The sequence below is a fragment of the Schistocerca serialis genome, chromosome 1, assembly GCF_023864345.2.
Source record: "Schistocerca serialis cubense isolate TAMUIC-IGC-003099 chromosome 1, iqSchSeri2.2, whole genome shotgun sequence".
In the NCBI taxonomy this organism is placed as follows: Eukaryota; Metazoa; Arthropoda; class Insecta; order Orthoptera; family Acrididae; genus Schistocerca; species Schistocerca serialis.
Genome location: NC_064638.1, coordinates 1,225,555,372 through 1,225,578,148, shown reverse-complemented (window position 1 = coordinate 1,225,578,148; position 22,777 = coordinate 1,225,555,372). Strand labels below are relative to the sequence as shown.

Sequence of the window (22,777 nt, the reverse complement as noted above, 5' to 3'; positions counted from 1 at the left end):
TGCCGCTCCGTCGCGACGTTCCTGGCAAGAAACGTAGGCGCCGTGAGCTACCGCTCAATGTCCCACAGTCACGTGCAGAGTTTATACGCACAGCCATCGTCGGTAGGTTTGTGTTATTGTTGTGGTCGTCAGCCCGAAGACAAGGTTGATGCGCCTCTCTCATGTAGTTGAGTCTGTGCCGGCCTATTCATTGCTGCATTACTATTTCAACTTATATACACTTGGTATATACACTTGGACTTACTGTAGTTAAGCCTGAGTGTGCCCCGTACTTCCCCGCATTACCAAAGTGCTGATTACCCGTCATTAATGTTACACGTAATAGTGCGGTCAGATCTCCTTTCTGGCGCCATAATGTCATTTCAACCATCGAATTTAACCATCGATATAGATTTGCCGTCAGAGCTATCTATATGTCTTGCGCGTTGTAACATTCTGAAGTATGTAACATTCTGAAGTATTGCACAAGAGAATACTTCTAGAGTTATTGCGCTTTTTCATTTGTCATCTCATTCAGACTTGCCAGGTCTTTTTAGGAGATGCTGTAGGCCTATTTTGTTGCTGTAAACATTAATCCACGATAGAAGTCAAGTAACCATCTTTTGAAATTCGTTCTCCAGTAATGGGTTTAGCTGCAGAGACGACATTTCTGTTCTGTTGCAGATGAGTTACCGGGCAACCCACCACCGCCCACAGTGGCCCTCAACAATGGTACCGGCTCACCGGGGGCAGGTGGCCACCGCAGCCCGAGCCCGTCGCCGTCGCCCACCCCCACTCCTACCCCCACTCCGATCGTCGCCGCCACCGCCGCTGCCGCCTCCAACGCCGCCGTCTCTGCCGCCTCGGCTTCGGTCATGTCTGCGCTGTCCCACCCGCTCCACATACAGCCGCACCACCAGCCGCCACCGGTGCCCATGCAAGTGTCGCCGCCACATCCACAGCAGCAGCAGCTGCAACAACAGCAGCAGCAGCCAGCAACACCAACATCTCTTCTCCAGCAGCAGCAGCAGCAGCAGCAGCAGCAGCAGCAGCAACACCAACAACAGGAGCAGCAACAACACCAACAACAGCAGCAACACGCCCAGCAGCATTCACAGCAAGCACTGCCGCTGCCAATGCAGCAGCAGCAACCCCACCAACAGCCCCCGCCCCCACGATTATCTAGCCCTCTTCTCCCGCCTCCTGCGCCAGTGCACCCGCATCACCACCAGCAACAACAACAGCAGCCACCACCACAACAGCAGCAGCAACAACAGCAGCTACCACAGCACCAGCCACAGCAGGCTGTGCACGCGCCTGTGGCCGCGACCTCGGCTGCGGCCGTCTCGTCTCCCTCTGCGGTGCCCTCGAGCCTGCCTGGCACGGTGGCCGCGGCTGCAGCTGCGGCTGCGGCACCGGTGTCTGCTCACTTGGCAGTCCCCGTCGCGGCTACCACGGCTGGCGCCTGTCACGGACCCCTCGGCGCTCCCGTACCGACGGCAACGGCTGCGGCGGTGCGCAGTCCGTCTCCTGCCGGTGTCACCGTCATCCCAGGTGGACCGCACGCGCACTTGGGCCATCCCCTGTCTCTGGCGCACGCCCACCTCCACGGCCATCCCCACGGCCTGGGGCACGGTCATCCCCACGGCCACACCCACCTACACGGCCACGGGCACCACCACCACCACGGCCTGGTACCCGCTCCGGGACTGTCCTCGGTTCCCGCGACGGCGGCGGTGCCCCCGACTTCGGCTGTCGCTCCCGCGCCACTGCCGGTGCTCGCCAACGGCAGAGGTCCCGGTCCGGCTCTGTCACCTCCGCAGCTGCAGGCGGCACTTCCCGTCGTCACGACGGCGGTGGGTGCCCTGCCGGGCGTCGCGGGACCGCCGCTGCTGGGTTCGCTGGGGCCGTCTGCTGCCGCTGCCGCTGCCACTGCTGCTGCGCCAGTCGCTCCGGGTCCGGGACCGGGTCCCGGACCGGCCCCCGTGCCTGCCCACGGCCACCCTGCGGTGCCTGTGAGTGCTGCTGCCGCCCACGCTGCTGCCGCCGCAGCTGCGTATCATCCTCCGCCGGCCTCTGCGCTGGCTGGCTATCCCGGCTATCCTCTGTATGCGCCCTACGCCTCGTCGCTGCAGCACAGTCCCTACTTGGCGCCACCTTCGCCACGTGCCATAGTCTCTGCTGCAGCTGTCGCTGCGGATGCGGTATGTATACCCTCCGTTGCTGTCTAATTCTGTATATGTCGAGTTAAATTTAATTAATTACAGGCATGTTTTGACTGTGGAAGTACACAGGGAAGATCTAGAGTCTTAATAAATGCATCTTCAGAACAGATCCACGAAGGGTGGTTTCTATACTATTAGTAAAAATTAAAAAAAAATAATTAGCTAATAGTTTACTATTGATTTCCTAGTAGTTAAAAAAATCTTGCCAAAGACGCCTTGCGACGATAATCAGTGCATCAGACTGGTGGTACCTTGCTTAAGAATGTCTATTGGATGCTATTGGATCTCCCTCCCTCCCCCTCCCCTCCCCTCCCCTCCCCCTCTCCCCCTCCCCCTCCCCCACCCCCTCCACAACCCCTCCCCCTCTCCCCCTCCCCCTCTCCCCCTCCCCCTCTCCCCCTCCCCCTCTCCCCCTCCCCCTCTCCCCCTCACCCTCTCCCCCCTCTCCATCCCTCCCTCCCCCTCTCCCTCCCTCTCCCTCCCTCTCCCTCCCTCTCCCTCCCTCTCCCTCCCTCTCCCTCCCTCTCCCTCCCTCTCCCTCCCTCTCCCTCCCTCTCCCTCCCTCTCCCTCCCTCTCCCTCTCCCTCCCTCTCCCTCCCTCCCCCTCCCCCTCTCCCTCCCTCCCCCTCCCCCTCTCCCTCCCTCTCCCTCCCCCCCCTCCCCCTCTCCCTCTCCCTCCCTCTCCCTCCCTCTCCCTCCCTCTCCCTCCCTCTCCCTCCCTCTCCCTCCCTCTCCCTCCCTCTCCCTCCCTCTCCCTCCCTCCCTCTCCCTCCCTCTCCCTCCCTCTCCCTCCCTCTCCCTCCCTCTCCCTCCCTCTCCCTCCCTCTCACTCCCTCTCACTCCCTCTCACTCCCTCTCCCTCCCTCTCACTCACACACACACACACACACACACACACACACACACACACACACACACACACACAGACTGTAAATGTGCCTGACACCATTTACTGATGGTCATGTTTATTATTCCAGAGAGCAGCAAGATCACCTTGCTCAGCTACTTCCAAGGTGCCGCATCATAGCATAGCTGCCTCAATACCCGTAACTGCTGGTGAGTTAATTGCTTTGTGTTATTTTGTTACCATTGTCCTTCTTTTGCTTCACATTCAGTCTTCCATTATTATAATTCCACATCACACAAACTTCACTTTACATTCCTGTTCCTTGTTTCAGCATCAGCTCCAATTGCCACCACAACAACAGCACCAGCAGTGGCAACAGCTACAGCAGTGGTAACGACGACTACCACAAGTCACCGTGATATTCTGACGACTCCTGTTGTAGGTCGCAGTCATTCGCCACGAGGCCACAGCCCAAACCGAGAGAGGGACAGCTACAGGTAGAGTTCATTCTGTTTGTTTGGCAATTGCATAAACTCGCAACATTTCCCCTCACCCCACCTTCTATTTATCTCTCATTCCTCTGCCTTTCCCTCTCTTCCTTTTACTGTCACCTTCTCCTCCTATAAATAATGTTAATGTATGTTGTCTACCCATTAACTAGGTGTTAATACCACTCTATTCTCTTTCCTCTTCATTTTTGTATTTTCCTTTCCTGTGTTCCTCATCATCCTGCAATATTTACAATCTGCAGCCAGTCAATTTCCTTTTTAGTGTTTTATTTTTACAGCACTCCGCCATCTTATTTTCTTATTTTTCCTCTCTGCCTGTATCTTGAATTGAAAATTTTACTATGCAGTTACAAGTGTAGCTCCTTTTCCGTGTGGGTTATATGGAATTTTGCTGATTAGCAAAAAGTTAGAAATAACTCCTTTAATGTGCCATACTTATCACCTTATTTTGCTTCCATCTAGCATCTGTACAATTAAGCCTTTACTCCTTTCTGAAGACAAGAGTATGTAGATGTTTTTGTACTTGCATTGTCAGCATTTATTTTTGGTTACTCTTTTATTTGTTAAATTATAGGCTGATTAAAATTAGGTTCCTCCAGTCATATGAGGGCTGTTCAAAAAGACTACAGCCTTTTTCTTTTTTTTTTTTTAATGTAAAACCGCCGGCCGAAGTGGCCGTGCGGTTAAAGGCGCTGCAGTCTGGAACCGCAAGACCGCTACGGTCGCAGGTTCGAATCCTGCCTCGGGCGTGGATGTTTGTGATGTCCTTAGGTTAGTTAGGTTTAACTAGTTCTAAGTTCTAGGGGACTAATGACCTCAGCAGTTGAGTCCCATAGTGCTCAGAGCCATTTGAACCATTTGAACCAATGTAAAACCAGCAGTAGTATTGGGGCACATGGACTCTCTGAGGTTGTACGCATATGTAATGGGGATACCTGCTCTTTTTCATGACCTGGAAAAACCAGTTGCTGGCTAGCTGTTGAAAAGTGAACAAATGTAAGTGGTAGTCATTGGATTTTGTGCTGTGGGCGAAATGACATAAAAAGTCAAATAACGTTATTGCATCAAAATTTGTTTTTTGAAGCTTGGCGATTCTCAAGTTGAAACAATCTGCAAGCTCAAGAAGTGTTTGAGGATGAAACAATGGGTACCACACAGCTAAAAGAGGGGTACAAATGCTTCAAAGATAGCTGCTTATCAGTGAAGAGTATAGCACATTCAGGTAGGCCCTCGACATCCACAAATGAGGTTGTTATCGATCATGTAAGGACCCTAGTGATGCGGTACAGCTGAATCGTGATCGAAGAACTTGAAGATGAGATTAAAATTGATATTAGATCTATTAACTCCATTTTAATGGAACATTTGGACATTGAGAGGCTCTCAACAAAATTTGTGCCGAAGGTTGCTAATGACCGAGCTGAAGAATCTTTGTTCGGAGATTGCACAGGGCATGTTGGTTGGATTTATGAGTACGACTCTGAAACAAAGGTACAGTCATCGCATTGGAAGCACCCATCATCCCTGAGACTAAAAAAAAGCAAGGCAGATCCACAGCAATGTAAAAGTCATGCTGACCATCATTTTTGAGTCCAATGATGAAGTACATCACAAATACACCCCAGAAGGTACTGAAGCAAATAAGGAGCACTACCGAGAGGTTCTGCATCACCTTTGTGAAGTAGTGAGATGCAAACAGCTGGATATGTGGGCAGTGAGCATTATGCACCCACTTTAGTTTCCTGGCCAGGCTCAACACAGCTGTGGATTTTCAGTCTCCTTTATTCCACTGACCTAGCACTTTCAATTTTTCCCTAGACTGTAAAAAAGACTCTGAAAGGGTTCAGATTTCAGAACACGGAAGACGACATGCAGAATTCGATGGAGCAGCTGCGCACAGACCAAAAGAGGCTTTGCAACAATGCTTCCAGCAGTGGCAGGAGCATTAGGTGAGGTGCCTATAAGTTCAAAGGAACTACCTTGAAGGTGACTAGTGGCAAACAATTGCATCTGAATAAAGACTGAGTTTATAAAGAAAAGTTAGTCACTTTTTGAACAGCCATTGTACCTTGCAACAACTTTACGTGACTGTTGCCAGTACACACACCACAACCAAGTTTCACTTCACTTATCCTACACACTAGGAACAAGTATCATTGAACAGTTGAAACACTGAGCTCTGTCTGCTGCTGGCGGTTAGACTGCAACCAATAAATGCTGGAAACAAATGTGGTCTGTTTGCTAGCCCAATTGATCATGTGAAGAGTATGTGACAACTGCTGTAGAAACATCGTAGTGGCAAATGAGAGACGCCAGCTGCCAAGTTATTTTAATCGTATTGTTGTGGCCTCTTTCAGTCGACTAATGGAAATACCGTGGTTTTCTTGCAGCAGCAACGTCAGCAGCCTGAGCCGCGGCAGCATCACACCGGTGAGTGCTGGTGCAGCACTCCCTAGTATAGCTATCACCTCGTGTAGCTCGTCGCCCTTCAGCTCGGCTGCACAAGTGTCTTCTAGTCTTGCCTACTCCAAGGCTCCAGCCTGGGTCAGGTGAGTTTCTGCAACTCCTGTCTTAATTGTTAGCACTCTTCGTATTAGTATAGCCGTAATTGTATAAACAGTTTTTGGCCAGTATTTAATATTAGGTGAATGACAATTAATGAACAGCAAGATAGAGATGTCCAGTTGAATTATGACATAACGTAATATTCTTTCTCACAAGAATTGTACAGTAGCTTATGGGAAATAAGCCAAAGTTGTTTGAACAAAGTGGATCAGCATCTCTCGATATGTAGTCACTGTCCTCTAATTTCCCAAATGTCTGGCAGGTGGGACGGCTGAATTTGCCTTACACCGTGGCCATTACAATCTACAGATCTCCGTGCCCCCACATGCAGAGAGTTAGAATACAGCGGGATTTACTTGGTAGCCTTGTCATCGGGCCTAAATGATTTCCAGGTGCGAGTAGCGAAAGCTGGTCACACAGTAGAGCACTATGCATTACAAGTGATGAGAGTTTATAAATTGGTATGTGATACTGAGAATGCCAAGTCTCTTTGTAGAAAGCAGTATCTGACTCTGTTTAGATCATTAAATAATTTGCAGTAGTGTCTGATCAGTAAATGTAGTTGAATGACACATTGACTCTTGTCATGGCCCAACAAAATTCTGATTACTCAAAATTATTGCGTACTGTTGATAAAGTTTTCAATAATTTAAATGTAGAGACAAATACATTAATGTGATGTTTAAAGCTTTCCCGGTGTACTGATAGTTCCATAAAAACAGCAATGTTAAAAAAAATTTACTTGCTCAAAAATTAAGCGTAGGATGTGATAACAGTTTCCTTTGATTTAATTGCCTTATACGTTTTATGGTTTTAATGTCTACAATAACTCTTGCAGCAAACAGTGACATCGAGAATACAAGAAAATGTCGATCTTTCCAAGATCGTGGTTCCTTGAGGAACCAAATCTGAAAATGGTGTTGTAACTAGTTCAAGTGTATACTCCCTTGCTTACCATATTTGTGTTACTGGTTTTTCCATTCTGGTTAGTTTTTTTTCTGTTTCTTTTACCTGCATCATTTGTTTTGGCTCCTATGTGGTACTTAGTTATGAAGATTCATCTTATCCATGTTGAGTGTTTGATTTGTGTCTCTTAGCCTTTACCTAATGCCTGGTAATGACTTAAATGACCCTCTTGTTTTTTGCCATATCTGCAGCGATTAATGTCTCGCACACTAAGAATTCGTGAGCAGTTTGATGTCACTGTGTGTTTTTTGTCAATGTGTTGCTGTGCCAAATACGGTACATGCTAAGTCAGTTAATCAGAGAAAACTTGTGTTTTAAATTTGCAGTTTACTGGTTATGCACATGAAACCTTTAAAGAAATTAAGACTCGATTAGATTTCAGTGTAAAAATAAATTCTGTATCCTCCACATAATTAAAAAAAATACAAGGGGCAATCAAAAAGTTTCTGTTCGAAGGCTGCACAGTCCAGAATCAGTATGCTGATCAGGAAAAAGTCAAGAGAGCAATCATTGCACCAATGCACCAGGTGGAAGATGCCAGTTTGGTAAAGCACCGTCTCCTACTGCTTGAAAAAGTCTGTAATTGCCTGCCGCATATCCTCATCCAACAGAATAGTCAACCTTTTCAGGCAGTTTTTAGGGGACCAAAGGCAAGATAATGGTGTGGGGGGAGATCAGGACTGTAGGATGGGTGATAGAGTGTCTGCCACCTTAGTTGACATAGCTTTAGTGTTAGAACATTTGTGATATGCGTACCTGTGTTTTCATGAAGCAGCAGTACTGAGAACTGATCTTAGTACACCGTTACTCAACAGTGGTTTTCCGCAGACAAGCTGCCCCGTACGTATTTTTCCGTCTCCGACGGATATCTACTGATGTTTGTCCTTTGGCAGCCGAGATGTGAATAACAGTATGTTGGTCCTGTTTGGATGCATTTGGTAAAAATGTCATCACAGTTCACATTTCCACTGCACAAACATTGGAAAGACATGAATACCACCAGTATTACTTGCTTATATACCTGCCTCGAAGTTGTGCTACGTAGCATGTATGTTGTGGCAAAGCCCTCAGACAGAAACTTTGTAATAGCCTCGTATATAATCACAGATTTGATTAATCTTTGTTGCTTTATATATTGTTTTTTAATGAGAAGTATTTTTCCATGCATGTGGGAAAGTGTCATTTATATAAGAAGAGTCTATCCATTTCATATCGTGTTTGTTAATTGATGCACCAATCTTGATTATTTTTTTTTTTTTTTTTTTTTTTTTTCAGTTCGAGCGGGCCTCAGCTGTCCCCGGCAGGCACGGTGCCGAGACCAACTCCGCCCCCTGTGCCACTGGCAACAGCTCATCCGTTACATCCTCCCACTCACGGTTTTCCGCCTCCTATGTTTGCACCACCTCTCCCTCCTGCTGCTGCATCCGCAGCTACTTTAGGTCTCCCAGCTGTTACAACAAACCCAAATCCATTTTCTGCAGAGTCTCTCTTTCAGTCAAGTAAGTGTCCGTGTAGTGATGCCATTAATGCTATCAAAATTTGTTAATTTGTAGTACCAAAAGTATGCAAAGCATCTGGTCAGTTACAAATAATATTGCATTGTCTCTGTTAGTGTAAGATCCTTTATTTCCCATTTCTTGCATACGAGCAGTTAACATTTTTTCTTTCTTTTTACTGTAATATCCTAGTGAATAGTATCTATTATTGGAGAAAACGTGGTCTAAGGTAGAATTAAAAATTTCATTGGTAAATAGTCATCTAAAGATAGGCTACATTATGGGAATATTAGAATAATGTTTAATTTTAAATAAAAGCTGATGTGATGTATATCTTGTATGATCACCATTTAAAAGGTGATGAAGTTTCTTCTGGTACATCATGGGTTGTTTATGGAATGTAGATTGCTCCTACCACACCTTTTATTGTTTTTTATGTTTATTTTCGGTAGGGAAACATTGGAAAACAGCTCTAGGGAGTCAGTATTTTTATTAGTTTCATGGGTGCTTGTGAGATGTAGTTGTTGTCTTTGACATTGTGTAAATCCTTCACTGTCTACTTTGTTTCATAACCCAAGTCCCAATTTTGGCTTTATATAATGTAGTGGGTGTGTTTTATTATCTGTGAATAATTGTGCAAGTTTTGAAGTTATTACAGTGGGAATAGCAATGACAGGCAGTGAATAATAACTAAATAATGGGACCCGTTCCATCATATGTAAAAGTTTCCCCTACAGAGTACACGTTGCATTGACCGGGAATGTGTTACATTACAATTTTGTTTCGTATGTTTGCTTCTTCTTTTTCGTACTATAATTCCACGTTTTTGTTTACAGATCAAGCAGATCTTTTGCGCCGAGAGTTAGACAACAGGTTTCTTGCATCCCAAGATCGATCTCTCAACGTAGGTCCGCCACCATATTTACGAACTGAGATGCACCATCACCAACACCAGCACACACATGTTCATCAGCATACAACAGCACCTCTGTTGCCACCTCCTCCCCCGGGTCCCACGCTCTTCCCGCCTCCTTTGGTAAGTCCCATGTTGATACGTTATTTCAACTTTTTTGTGCTAGTTACCTCTATTACATTCATATTAGTTTGAAAATTTATACTTTGGTTATGAGAAAAATACTTATTTCTGCTTCTTTGATCTAGTTACTTCTGTAATGTTTACATTAGTTTGAAAATTTATACTTCTTTATTGAAAAAAGACCCAAAAAGATGATATAATGACATTGTGTACAAGTCTTGCCTTTAACTGTCTTAACATCCCTTTTTAGTAAAGTTAATGCAGTATTTTAAATATCTGGGCTGTTTCAGTTTAAGGATATTCCAAAGCTTGGGAGTGTCGACTCGCCATTCTACCGTCAGAACCTTGGTCTGACAAGTTACCCTGGTTTCTCACCGGGACTGTTACATCCCAGCCTTGGAGGTTCAACACCATTTGCACCTCCCAGTCACCTTCCTACATTCACACCAAAGGTATATGCTTAATATCTGTGTTTTGCATCTTATATAATCTTAAATAAATCGCCCGCATGCAGTGATACTCCATTTATGTCATCATGCTGTGGCTTGGCTTACTGCTTTGCCATATTGTATTGGTTCTCGACAAGCTCATGACTAGCACTGCTTATGGAGAAATATATCTAGAGATTCATCTTCAATAAAACCAAGCAAATAAGAACTATGTTTAAATTATATGTCAAAATTACTGTCATAGATGTTTCTCAATTGTAAACTTTTCTTCTTCTTTAAGTAATTGTCACCAGCAACCAGTTATTAATGCCCTCGCTAAAATGAACTGACAGACAGACAAATTTATTAAATGAAAATAATCAAAGATGAATTTATTCAATAGCTACCATCCCTTAGTTATTCATTTAAAGAGGGGGAGATATGCAAGTATGTTGTAATACATAATGCAATTTGTGTACTACAATAAATACTCTTAAGCACTGCTGTATGTCATTTCACATTAATCATTCAGTGTTGTATGCTTTTTGTATTTGCTGACTGCTGTAGTTTGCATACCTGTGAAAAATTTGATAGCATGTCCCTCATAGATGATTGCTTGTCTATGTGGGTTCCATTAATAAAACATTTTAACTGTTATCCTTATGTTAATACCATACCATTTATGCCAATGTTAATAAAGTCTATAAAATAAACGAACTCTAAATGGATCCCTAAACCTGTGATTGTGCCATTATCCTGTAACATTATATTCAAACCTGTCCATACTGCATGAATGCATTTCCCTGTTCTAATAAGTAATGCTTTGTTTTCTTTTCTTTCCGCAGCAGATGGGTGATCCCTCGAAACCCAAGCCAGTGGTAGGTGCTCACCTGCTTACTTAGCTGTAGTTAGTTGTTCTACACATCCTCTTCCTAAAAGTAGCAAGTCCTGTAACTATGCATGCAGTGCCACTCTGCTGTCACACAAATATTTCCTAATAATGGTTATTCACATAAATATTGCAGTGGTCGTTATATTACAGGATATACACAAACTTGGAGTTCAAATATTCACTTAGTCTTAATTTTGTATTTATAAGGGGCGTCTCTAAACCTTTAGAGTCATAATTATGCAAATGTTACTTTGAGATCAGAAAGTAATGGTCAGAAATTAATATTCAAATTTTTCTGGACATAATCAACTTACCTCTTACAGCAAAAACTTTAGCTTTAACAGCTGTCCATAGTAAAGGTAGCCAATCTCGGTTCATGCAGTAAAACATAGTCCATTAAAGGAGCTGAACCATGCACTCGGAACCATTTGTCTTTCTCCCTACACACATTGTGATCAGGGTAATTGATGCTCCAACAGTGCTGTCTAGATTGTATTCTTCAAAGGGTTCATTTAATGGACAGGTTAATGAATGGTATAATGTTTCTTAACTTTCTCTTGATCCAGCACAGTCCCAACAAATTCTGATGTTCGAACAATCCTCTGATAAGAACGTCGGGCAGTAAGTCGAATGATCCAGTTTCCCAATAGTGTCAGTCCATGGCTATAAACTTCTTTTGTGCATTAGTTTAATGTCACAGACTGTACATATTGATGCACCATGATATTGTGTCTTTGTATTCATTTAACCCCATTAACATAATGCCCCGAGGTGCTGTTTTTATTATGAGTATACTCTGGCAACATAAGAAGACACCCTCGAAAAAATAAAATTCCACTTACATCCATTTCAGCGCTGATACTTACATGTTTGGCCACTAGAGAGCATCTGGTACTACATTTACAGCCTGGCTGTTGCATTTTGATAGAGGTGGTTGCCACTAGATATTGTCTATACTGTGTACAGGTTTGGTTGGGTAGCTGACAAAATGTGTGCTTTCAGACTCTATCCTCTATTGTTGTTTAGGCAATGCTTTCAAAAAGGATTACTGACTTTGACATTGAATTTAACGCCTGAGAAAGTGAAGGAGAATGTGATGTTACTTCATTAGAGACTAAAAGTGATGACAGTTTGTCAGCTGAGTGGCAGGTACTTGCCAGTGGTGTGAGATAAATACATCCACTGTGCTCTAGCCAGCTCCTCCCAAGATTTATTTTCCCAGGAAACCATTGTGAAATACTTTTTTAGACTTTGCAGTTACACATAAACTAAAAAATGACTTCAAGTTTCAGAATATTTTAGTTAAAGTCCAGTGCACAAGTAAACTTCGGATTTTCAAAATTTTGTAACTTTAAAAGCCATCCTTACATGCCTATAAGCAATGTCATTCATTATAGGATTTTCTCATTAATAAAAACAAATATTTTTTGAACATAATTTGAAAAAAAATTAAGTAAAGGGGCTAACAAGTAATTCTCCATCTTTGACAACCATTCTTGAATTGTAAAGTGGTAAATTGTTCTGTAGTCACATTTTGTGATTGTGACTTGTCTTAAAAGGTAGCATGCCATTGTTTGTTACAAAACATAAGCAGTTTACAAAACGGTTGCTTTTTAAACACCTCATAACCACGTGGAATTTTCATTTCTGGCCATTTATTCAGTGTATCAGAATACTCATTTTAGGATTCTGTGTAATTATGACCCTAAGGTGATTGATCTTTTGACAGAAACTGGGTTACATATCATGCCCTACTGCTCTATTTTGAAATATAGTATTATTAACTTACCAGGCTGAAAAGGTCTGTTATTAGTTAGGTGATTATTTTGTTTCACTTATAAAACTAATGTATGCAGCACAATAATGTCTGGTTAGTTAGTGCAGAAGCTTTTACTGGAAGATTAAAATATATGTGATATTTTGAAGTACTGTCTGTCTGTATTAAAGCATCTGTGACTCCCGACAGGCATCTTCTTTAACTGCTCGTGGGTTAGGCATTCAGAAATTGTGCTGGTACCTGCTGATGTAAACTACACGACTGTCCCTGAAAAATGTAACTGGGGTGGAAGGAGAACCCACCAACCAACAAATTTGCACATGATTTAATGCTTTCAGTTTTAGGTTCTTCACAGCTTTTATGTCTGGATAATGAGGTTTATGACATTATTTTATCTAGGGATTTTTTAAAATAATTATTTGTGCAAAGATATAGACATGTTTGGAAAAGCAGTGGTTCTTATTTAATTTGCCAGCAGAAGTGAATACATTTGCAACAAATGTCCATAAAAGAACACATTAAAAGTTAAAAAAACTTGAAGTCATTATTTCACATCAGAAATATTTCCTATAGTGATTAAATCAAGAGGTGAAGAGAGATTCTGTGTTTCTTGTTAACAAATTAGGAAACCTGTAAGAGGACTGTTTTGTTTATCGGTAAGAAGCTTAACATTACACCAGGCCTGATTTAGGAAATGAACGTAACTTTTAATTATTTTCGTTGTTGTTCTCAGATGAATCTGTTCTCACATTTCTTGTGCAAAAAAGAGAAGTAAGTGTTTCTGTTTTTACTGCTTTATGATTTCATACTGTAAATGAAGTAGCAGGAGCAGTGACTGCTGACTTTTCTTGAGACCACAAATTACACAGTTGGTGACTTGTTGATTTCATTTAGTGATTCATAAGAGCAGCGCAGAATGTCAGTTGTGCATAATTGCTGTGTATTTATGTATTGCCTGATGTTGCAGAAAACTGGACGTTGGAATGCAATGCATGTTCGCATTGCCTGGGAAATATACCACCACCAGCAGAAGCAGCAAGCTGAGGCAAAGGCTGGAGCAGGGAAGGCAGACTTGCTGCGACCACCGAACCATTTGTTTCCTCCTACGAGGCCTCACGACCTGCCTCCATTTGCAACAACACTTGCTGCCACCCACAGAACACCGCCTTTTGATGCGGGTCCTCACCCAGCCACTTTTCTTAATCCACCTGCTTCACATCTAGGTATGTTGAAATTTTACAGCTATGTGAATTGAGCTGTATACCTGTAAACAGCAAGAGATCAATTTTGAAATTGGTTGGATATTAAAAAAAAAAAGTGTGTACTAGCAATCAACATGGTCAGTTAGATATTTGGTTTTACTTTACTGATCATACATGTTAATTTGGAATAAATATGACAATTGTACCAAATAATCAAGAGATTTAGGGACTGGACAAAAATACAGACAAACTTTGAGAAATGCATGCTTGAACATAAATGCAGATCTAGCCAAGCCTACAGGTTGCACTGTTGTATTTGATCATGAACGGCACCTGTGCAGTGTTCTCAATATGTTGTGAGCATCAGTCGTGGTCAGAACAGTATTCTGTGTAGTTGTGAGTGCATTATGTTGAAGCTAAGTGAACTCGAATGTGGGTAAATTGTTGGTGCTTTTAGGGTGGGTTCTTCAGTAACTAAGGTGTTAGAAGTGTAACAAAAATTTATACCACATACAGAAAAAGTGGAAAATCATTATCAACCAAGTCACAACACTGATGAAACTGTATGTTGAGTTATCATGACAGACGGTCATTGAAGAGGATTGTGATGAAAAATAAGAGGATGCCAGCAGCAAATGTCACTGCGGAAATGAATGTCACATTTGTGAACCCTGTCAGCACCAAAACATAATCAAGGGAAAGAGGGAATTGTGGAAATGCCTGTAACAGGAAAACGTGGTGCCAGAGTCATAAAACCTGGACTTCGGAGTGATGCAAGAATGTAATTTGGTCCGACGAGTCCGGTTTCTCAATGTTTCCAACTCCTGGCTGAGTTTATTTCCCAGGAGTGAATAGTGATAGGGGTTCAGTGATGATGTGGCCAACCATGTCGTTTTATTCCGTATGCCCCACGAATACTCTGCAAAGCTGCATTACTGCCAAGGATTATGTGACCATTCTGGCTGATCAGGTCCATCCCATGGTACAATGTTTGTTCCCCAGTGGTGGTGCTGTGTTCCGAGAAGAAAGGACCCCGTTCACAAGGCTTGCACAATCCTGGACTGGTTTTGTGAGTGCGACCTGTTCACATGGCTTGCATCATCCAGAACTGGTTTTGTGAGCTTGAGGATGAACTATTGCATCTCCCCTGGCACCACAGTCTTTAGATCTCAAGATTATTTAGCCTTTGTGGTCTACTTTGGAGAGAAGGGTGCAGGTTGTTATCCATCTCCATCATTGTTCCATGAACTTGCCACTATTTTGCAGGAAGATTGGTGTAAGATTCCCTTACAGACCATACAGGATTTGCATTTATCCTTTCTGAGACAATGGTGTTCCTGCACAATATTAGGCATGGTAATGTGTTGTGTTTGTGGTGTTCCCATATTTTTTTCACCCTCAGTATATTACATTTTGATAAGAGAGATACATATAGTTTTATTTCGTAAAGTTTTTGATAGCGGTTTAACATTTTGAAATATGTTGTAATGCAGAAATGTAAACAAAACACAGGTGAAGGAAGGAAGGTTGCTGTCTGACAGTTGTATAGCTTCTTTTGATTGTAACTGACAGGTAAATAAAAGTGGGGTAGATGAGTGCTGTTTGTTGAGTGTTCAAATAAATCCCTAAACATTAGATTTCTGTCATCAGACTACTTTATAATACTACATGGTTAAGTAATGAAACATATAAGCATCTCATTAATGTGTTGGTTTGTACATTCTAATTCTGTATATTTTGAAAGTATGTATTGACCTGAAAAGAGACTTTGTGAAAAAATTGAAAAACTGAAAATTGGAGAGTAGTTCATATATGCTGTGGTAAGGACTCGAGTGCAACGAAATGTTACTGATAATCGTGGTTGTTTGCTTTGAAGCTGACAGAGTGGAAAGCTCTGCTATAACTTAACAGAAAGAAACATTATAGCTGCCCAGTGTGAATATGATATGTGGCCTCATGTAATGTTGAGATTTTCATACTTCTGTTAGCTATAATAACAAATATGAAATGTGATTAGATTTTAAATTAGGAATTGAATCTTCAGCATTTTGGGATAGTTACGCCTTTGTTTTGAAGTGAACGAGGAAAAAGAACTGGGACATTTAGGGGTATAGATACATGAATTTCTCTTTCAAAAGTTTCTTGAACATACATTGTGTTTGTAGTTTATTATTGTTTTCGTGCTTTATTTATGTAATCTGTAAGAATGCAACACTTTTGTTTTCAGCGAGTGGTGTATCTCCATTTGGTCGCTATCCAGCTACGTTTGCTGGTCCTAACTCAGCATTTCCTGGACTTGGGGCATCAGTATTTCCTCCTCCTCCAAGAGACCTTCCACCACTTGGAGCTCTCGGACCAGTCCACGATCACTGGAGCAGGTTAGTAGTTGGTTCATTGGCAGGGTTGTGTGGAATCGGTAATTGCTTCAAAAAAGATAGAGAACATTAGATTCAGTTTTATTCTGGCACCAAGAGGCCCTCTACACATGAAATACATGTTGAATACATGTTGCTTACATTCTACATTTTTTGACAAAAAGTGATGTACAGTGTTAGCTCTGCTTAATTGAAACAGTATTTCCATTTGCACTTAGTTTTTTGCAATTTCTGAAACTCCAGTTCCTTATACAGTAACCAGTTTCTCATTGTCAAACAACAGAAAATCCAGGATGGAATGTAACAATATTATGAGGAGGAAAGATGTAACATTATTATGAGAATATGTTCTTGTTGTTAAAGATTGTTAAAGATACACTGTACATAATACAGTTCCTTGTAGACTATAATTAATGTCTAAGTATATTTTATAGTTCTGTATTTGATATTAGATGTAATACTGAAAATTGATTTTTAATCAGTAATTAATTGTAGTAGAATTTTCATAGTTTTTATTTTTGCAGGCAGGGTATGAAACCGTTAATTGTCAGATCTCTTCTGTTTTCTTTCAAACTCTGTCGTAATACAGCCCCAGTGAGAAAAAATTACTTATTATTTCTTACAAATCTCTAACTATGCTTTATTGTTCCTCTTGTATTAATGCTTCGTAGATATTTTCATGCTCTGCTTCATGAACTATGTCCGTCATCTGTGTTTTTACTTCTGATGTTCTTACTGAAGATCATGTTTCCTTCCTATAACCTCAGCAGTTCATCAACTTCCTGCCACCAATATTTTTTGTTTGATTCGGTTGCATGAATAGTATAATTTGCTAAAGTGGTGCCATTGCAGTTGTTCATACACCACTCATATGGTCTATTTAGCTCTTACAGTGATCCCATTAGCTTGTTGTTTGGTACTTTCCTCTTTTGCTGCTCTCTTCAGTGGATGCTCTGGATACTTTTGTAAGACTTTCCTTTGACAGTAGTTGTACGCCAAGTAGTATTTACTGTTGTATGTTTCAATATCCAGAATCTTCTCTGCATATATGTTACATAATTTTAAGAAAGGAAACTGTTGATCATCTTGTTTTGTCACCGTGTGTTGTATGTCATCTGTTCTATGTTTGACTGGTCAGTCAGTCTTTCTCTGTGTGAATTTAAAATTTCTCTTAAAAACTCTTTGGGATCCATAGAAGAAATACTGTTGATCACACAGAAGAACAAGCTGCCTTTACATTGAGTCATAAGCACAATGAGAGAGATCCTGCATCATCAGTCACAAAACTCCTGTGTCAAGCTCATGGCAGTGATGCTTATAGTAATATTATCTGGTTTTTTAGTTGAGGAGAATCCAAGACATTCTTCTTGTAGAAGAGATTTCGCCATTTGCTTTAATGTCCCCTTCTTTCTAATTTTGTTTGTTCAGGAGATTGCCATTTGCAAACATTAGTACATTTTTCCTCCCATAGCTGTACAGTTTAGTTCAGTTAATTACTTGTATTGTGTGAAGCCAGACATAAGTGTTAGAAACAGAGGAGGCTCTTCATGCAGTTTTATTACTGTAAGTATATGTAGTCATGAAACAACTGGAATCTATTCTGTCAAACACGTTCTCCAACACATACATGTATTTTCCATTATCGTTTAAAGATGTTTAAAAAAGGAAAATATTTGGAATTATTTCTCTTTCTGTTTGCTTACAGGTTACAGCGAACAACAGCTGGTTTTCCAGTAACTGCAGCTGCTGCTGCAGCTGCAGCAGCTGCTGGTCCATGGGGTCTGAAACCAGAACCAAGCATGCTGGAGAGGAGAGCAGAATTGGAGGAAAGGGAACGTGAAAGGGAACGCTGCCGTAGAGAGAGGGAACGTGAAGAACAGCGCGAACGAGAGAAACAGCGGAAGTTGGAAGCCGAACGGGAAAGGGAACGTGAGCGACGCGAGAAGGAACGACGCGAAATGGAACGTGAAAGAGAGCGTTTGTTACAGCAGCAGCAGCAGCAACAACAGCAGCAGCAGCAACAGCAACAGCATCAACATCAACAGCAGCAACAACATGCCAAACAGGCAGTAGTGCGCGACAGATCTCCCATACGTAATGGCACATCTGCCACTGGTGCTGCACCTGAAGAGGCCATTCGGGTGAAGGAGGAGCCGCGACCCAAAGAGGACGATGTAGTACTTTTGGGAAGGACAGGTTACCACTATCTGACAGCGAGGCACGCTCCGCCTGGGTCGTTGCGCCCCCCGCCACCCATAGCACCTCCACATTTTGCTCCTGGGCCTGTACCTCCAGGCTGGCCACCAGCTGATCCCTTCAGAGACAGTGCATACCGTTTTGACCCTGTTCAGTTACGTTTCAATCCTCTCGTGGCCGCCGCTTTCCGTGCTGAAGAAGAAGAACAGCAGCGTGCGAAACTGTTCCAGTCTTTCCCACAGCCACACCAGCGTGCAAAGGCACCCAGCCCCAACAATCATCACTTGCACCATCGGACATCACTGCCGACCATGGCCCACAAAGTGGCTTGCCCGAGCTCCCCTGCTGCACCGCCACCCCATGTCGTAGACCTGCACAAAAAAGAAGAATCATCTCAGTCACGATGATAATGTGTTTAGGAAGCAATTGTATCAGCAGTGAGGCATTCTAATTTATTACCGTACCTTTTGTATTTTATTCCATTTGTTGTTGTTTTTCTTTACCCCTAGATAGGTTCCTTTATTCAGTCAGCTGCTGATGCAAGCATTTCCTACGCAGTCTTATTGCTGCGACAGGACATGTATAAATTGTTAAATCACATGTGAGCGACATTGTACAACTTGAGTTGTGTCTGAGTGCTAATTTATTTTATTACGAGAAGAGAGTATGCGTGTAATTTAATAGTAATATAATGTTGTGTTGTAGATATTGGATACGTCCCCTCAGGTAACATAAAGGGACAAAAGTTTGATTTGCAAAAATAATGTTCTGCCGACCGATTCTTCTGAGGTAGGGATCTTGCAGATGTGACGTACTATGAATTCGGTGATTGTTTTTCTAAATATAAGGAAGAATAAATACTTTTTTTAGTGAGTGAGCAATCTCGGCAATTATATTTTTGATCAAAGAAATAGTTATTTTTTTCTTTATGACTTAATATGTGTCTTTCAGAATAACTTGTCAGAGTAATTTTATGAGATAAAATTCTATGGATTCGGAACATTAAGAACAGAATTTCACTTACCTTTATAAAATGAAGTTAAATCAGTTATTAGTTGCTTCAATAGGTGCTGCCATGTCTCGTGTCGTCCTGCAACATTTTGTAATCTCGAGAGTTATAATACAGAGCATTTATGGAGGCTGTGGTCCAAGTAGTGTGTGCAGTTGAAAATTTCTGTGGCCAAATTTTATCTAAGTGTTTGGTGAAAACAGTTGAGAAATACTGACTGTGTATTTGTCATAGTATAATTGGTAATATGCTTTGTCCTTAGAAAGTGAAGTGGGGTGGCAAGCCCATTATTATAATTTTCGTGTGTTCTCGCATTTTGTAAATTCACATGCCTGTAAAATGTACAGAGATAAGAGAAACGTGGAATTTGGGCCGTCAGTGTTCTTGAAGGGAATTTAAAATTCCTGAGGCCAAACTATCCCTTTGTTGTTGTTGTATTTTTTTTAAACAAACGATGCTTGTAAAAAAGACTTAGAATTGATGTGAACATCTTGTAATTTTTTCGTATGTCAAAGCAAAATATTTGTAGATAATTTTAATTCGTTGTAAAGAATTCTTTTTGGTAGACAAATCGCAGATGAAGTCGGCGGTTTTGAGTGAGCAGTTTTTAATGTGATCCTTTGTAAAGGGATCAGTCAAATGATGTATAGCGTTTCTTTAACTAGAAACATAAAGAATGTTTCAAAGCCATAATTTTTTTTTATTTTTTCCCCCTCTCCCTCAAAATTCATAGCAATGATAAAATTCCATTCTTTTGTTGCAGAATTCAGTAACAATAATTGGCAGTCTCAAGATTATTGTGTTAGTTCAGATCACAAGATTGCAGTCGTAGTTGCTTAGCACAGCAGAATAAAATTCGATGAAGACTAATGTGTTACATGCAGTGTGGCACGCAAGAATTACTTTAGAGCTGCAATTAAGTAGTGAGAACTATCAATTGGCATTTCTAAACACACACACACACACACACACACACACACACAGTCTCTCTCTCTCTCTCTCTCTCTCTCTCTCTCTCTCTGCTGGGTGGTAATGAAGTACTTAAAAGGAATTGGAACAGCACATGTATTGGACTTAATGTGAATAGTTAATGAGAGACATTTCATAACATTCATTTGCTGCAGATAAAAATCATAAATGAGTGTTTTGCTTATTTGAAAACACCTAGTTGATGTTACTGAGTGTGCGCACTTTGTCTTCAGAAGAGGGGTGTATATTATCAGGGATTTACCTAACAAGCTTATTAGAAACAAAAATGAAGACATAGTTCACTGAAGAATTTATATATTTCTTTTTCATTTGGTCTCTCTCTCTCTCTCTCTCTCTCTCTCTCTCTCTCTCTCTCTCTCTCTCTCTCTTCTCCTTTCTTGTTTTCTGCTCCTCTCCTTTCTGTCTCCAGCATTTTTTCTTTGAGGAGGTTTGATAGAATGCTTAGTGTAGTACTTTACCAAGATGCGTGGAAATCAGTGATTTGTTGTGTTTTGTCTACTATGTTGTCTATTCATCTCGTCTTGAGCATTCTAGCTAGAGAAAGAATGTTCTTAGAATTATGACGTGTTACTGTCTCCTTCACAGTCACCGGGTGCTGTGCTGTATTTTAAACTGTGAATTACATCTTGCAAGTTAACCCTTGAGGGGTAGAACACCAACATTTCAATTAACAAATGTTGAAACACTTTTATATTTCAAGAAAATTTTAAATATAAGATCCACATACACAACTCTGTGTAAAACCATGTTTGAAGGAAGATACCAGATGGTATCCTCTGTAAAATGTGTTCAGTACATTTATCACAACATATTACAGCTTAAATACCCAGACTCACTAAACTACTCCCAGACTTTAGATCCAGTGAACTATCTGGAGACTTGGAAAGATAAAATAAGGTGTCAACTATACCATCAGTTGGCAGCTAGAACTCCCAGAATTTATTGTACAAGGATGCTGTCACATCCTATCTTGTACGTCTTCCCGACAAATTAATGATTAGAAGCAGTTACTTCTAGTGACACATAGTGTTGTGTAGCCGGCCATACTGAGGGTATGGAGAGCCAGGCCCCTGCCAAAGGTGCAGGCACGTCTAGCATTATGAAGAACAGATGTCTGTTAGTAACATGGTTTGTGTGGCAACAGTGCACTTGGTTCACGCAGTTGCCGCCTAAATACTCACACGTATTCAGCAGTGGAGCTCTTGCAGCAGCTTCGTTGCGTTGTTGTAGTATGCAAACACTGATGACTGGTGCTGAAGCAAATGTACTACTTGACTGAAGGTATCTCATTTTTGCAGACTGAGGAGTGGGGTGATACTGGTTGAGCCAGAGCACTTTAAAGTACTGTGACAGAATAATAGGTGCAGTGGAAAACAAATTCCACATGTATAAAAAAAATCAAACAATGGTGAATCCAGGATGGAATAAACATAATATTATGAAAAGTGTAGATTACTACATATAGCAGAGATGCTGAGCTGCAGATAGGGCAACAAAGAGACTGTCAAACAGCCGAAAGCTTAATTGTTTGACAGTCTCTTTTTGTTGTGCCTACCTGCGACTCAGCATCTCTGCCATCTGGTGAGTAGTGGTTCATCATTTTCATAATATTGTCATATATCAAAAAATTCAACTGACATTAATTTCCTGTCAGGACATGGCTTAAATGTAAACTCTGTGTCTTGTCTTGAAAAATATGCAGCTGATTTTGGTGCCAAATATAGCAGCGATATTGATACAGCATAGCCAGTTAAAGTAGTAGATGCTTTCAAGTTCTAGGTGAAAGAGCAGATAGGGTTGCCAGGGACTGCAGTATCTTGGGTGAATGCAAATTGTTAAATCTGACATCCATAGGATATGACACAGCTGTTATACTTGACTTCAGTGACTTGATGAGTTTTCAGGGCATAAAACAAAGAAATCCAAAGTAAGCCAACATAATTCTTGAAAGGGATATTGTCTCAAATCTTAATTAGGCCCGTTTTCTTCTATTTTCAATAAGTAATATATCAACTTTTGATAATTTATGTAGAACAGGTGCAATCTATTTATTTATTTATTATTATTATTATTGTTGTTATTAGTACTATTGTTGTAGTAGTAGTAGTTGTTGTTATTATTTGTGTTTGGTGCTTGCTGGATCACGCAGCACTTTTGGATTCATTTTCTTGACCTTTCATGTGGCTCTCATTCTCTCTCTGTTGGTTATTTTCTTCCTTCAATTTACTTGGTTCCTGTTTTTCGTGGACCCTCATTCTACCCAACGGTTTTTATTTTGACTAAAC

General features: G+C 41.6%; 1 protein-coding gene across 4 annotated transcripts in view; it reads left to right on the top strand.

Annotated features, from left to right (window-relative positions):
* The window catches only part of LOC126419085 (fibrosin-1-like protein), a 731,992-nt gene extending 711,797 nt beyond the window's left edge, over positions 1-20,195 (top strand). Inside the window, exons 7-17 of one of the 4 annotated variants that reach the window (XM_050086186.1) lie at positions 664-2,183; positions 3,182-3,260; positions 3,383-3,548; positions 5,954-6,109; positions 8,367-8,590; positions 9,424-9,623; positions 9,914-10,075; positions 10,897-10,929; positions 13,688-13,943; positions 16,150-16,300; positions 18,003-20,195. In XM_050086186.1, coding sequence (XP_049942143.1) covers positions 664-2,183; positions 3,182-3,260; positions 3,383-3,548; positions 5,954-6,109; positions 8,367-8,590; positions 9,424-9,623; positions 9,914-10,075; positions 10,897-10,929; positions 13,688-13,943; positions 16,150-16,300; positions 18,003-18,900 — 3,845 coding nt within the window. In that variant the 3' untranslated portion in view covers positions 18,901-20,195. Of the gene's footprint in view, positions 1-663; positions 2,184-3,181; positions 3,261-3,382; positions 3,549-5,950; positions 6,110-8,366; positions 8,591-9,423; positions 9,624-9,913; positions 10,076-10,896; positions 10,930-13,687; positions 13,944-16,149; positions 16,301-18,002 lie in introns of all 4 variants that reach the window. The other 3 variants (XM_050086194.1, XM_050086177.1, XM_050086201.1) reach the window with 3 other exon arrangements.
* Positions 20,196-22,777: the final 2,582 nt, after the last annotated feature.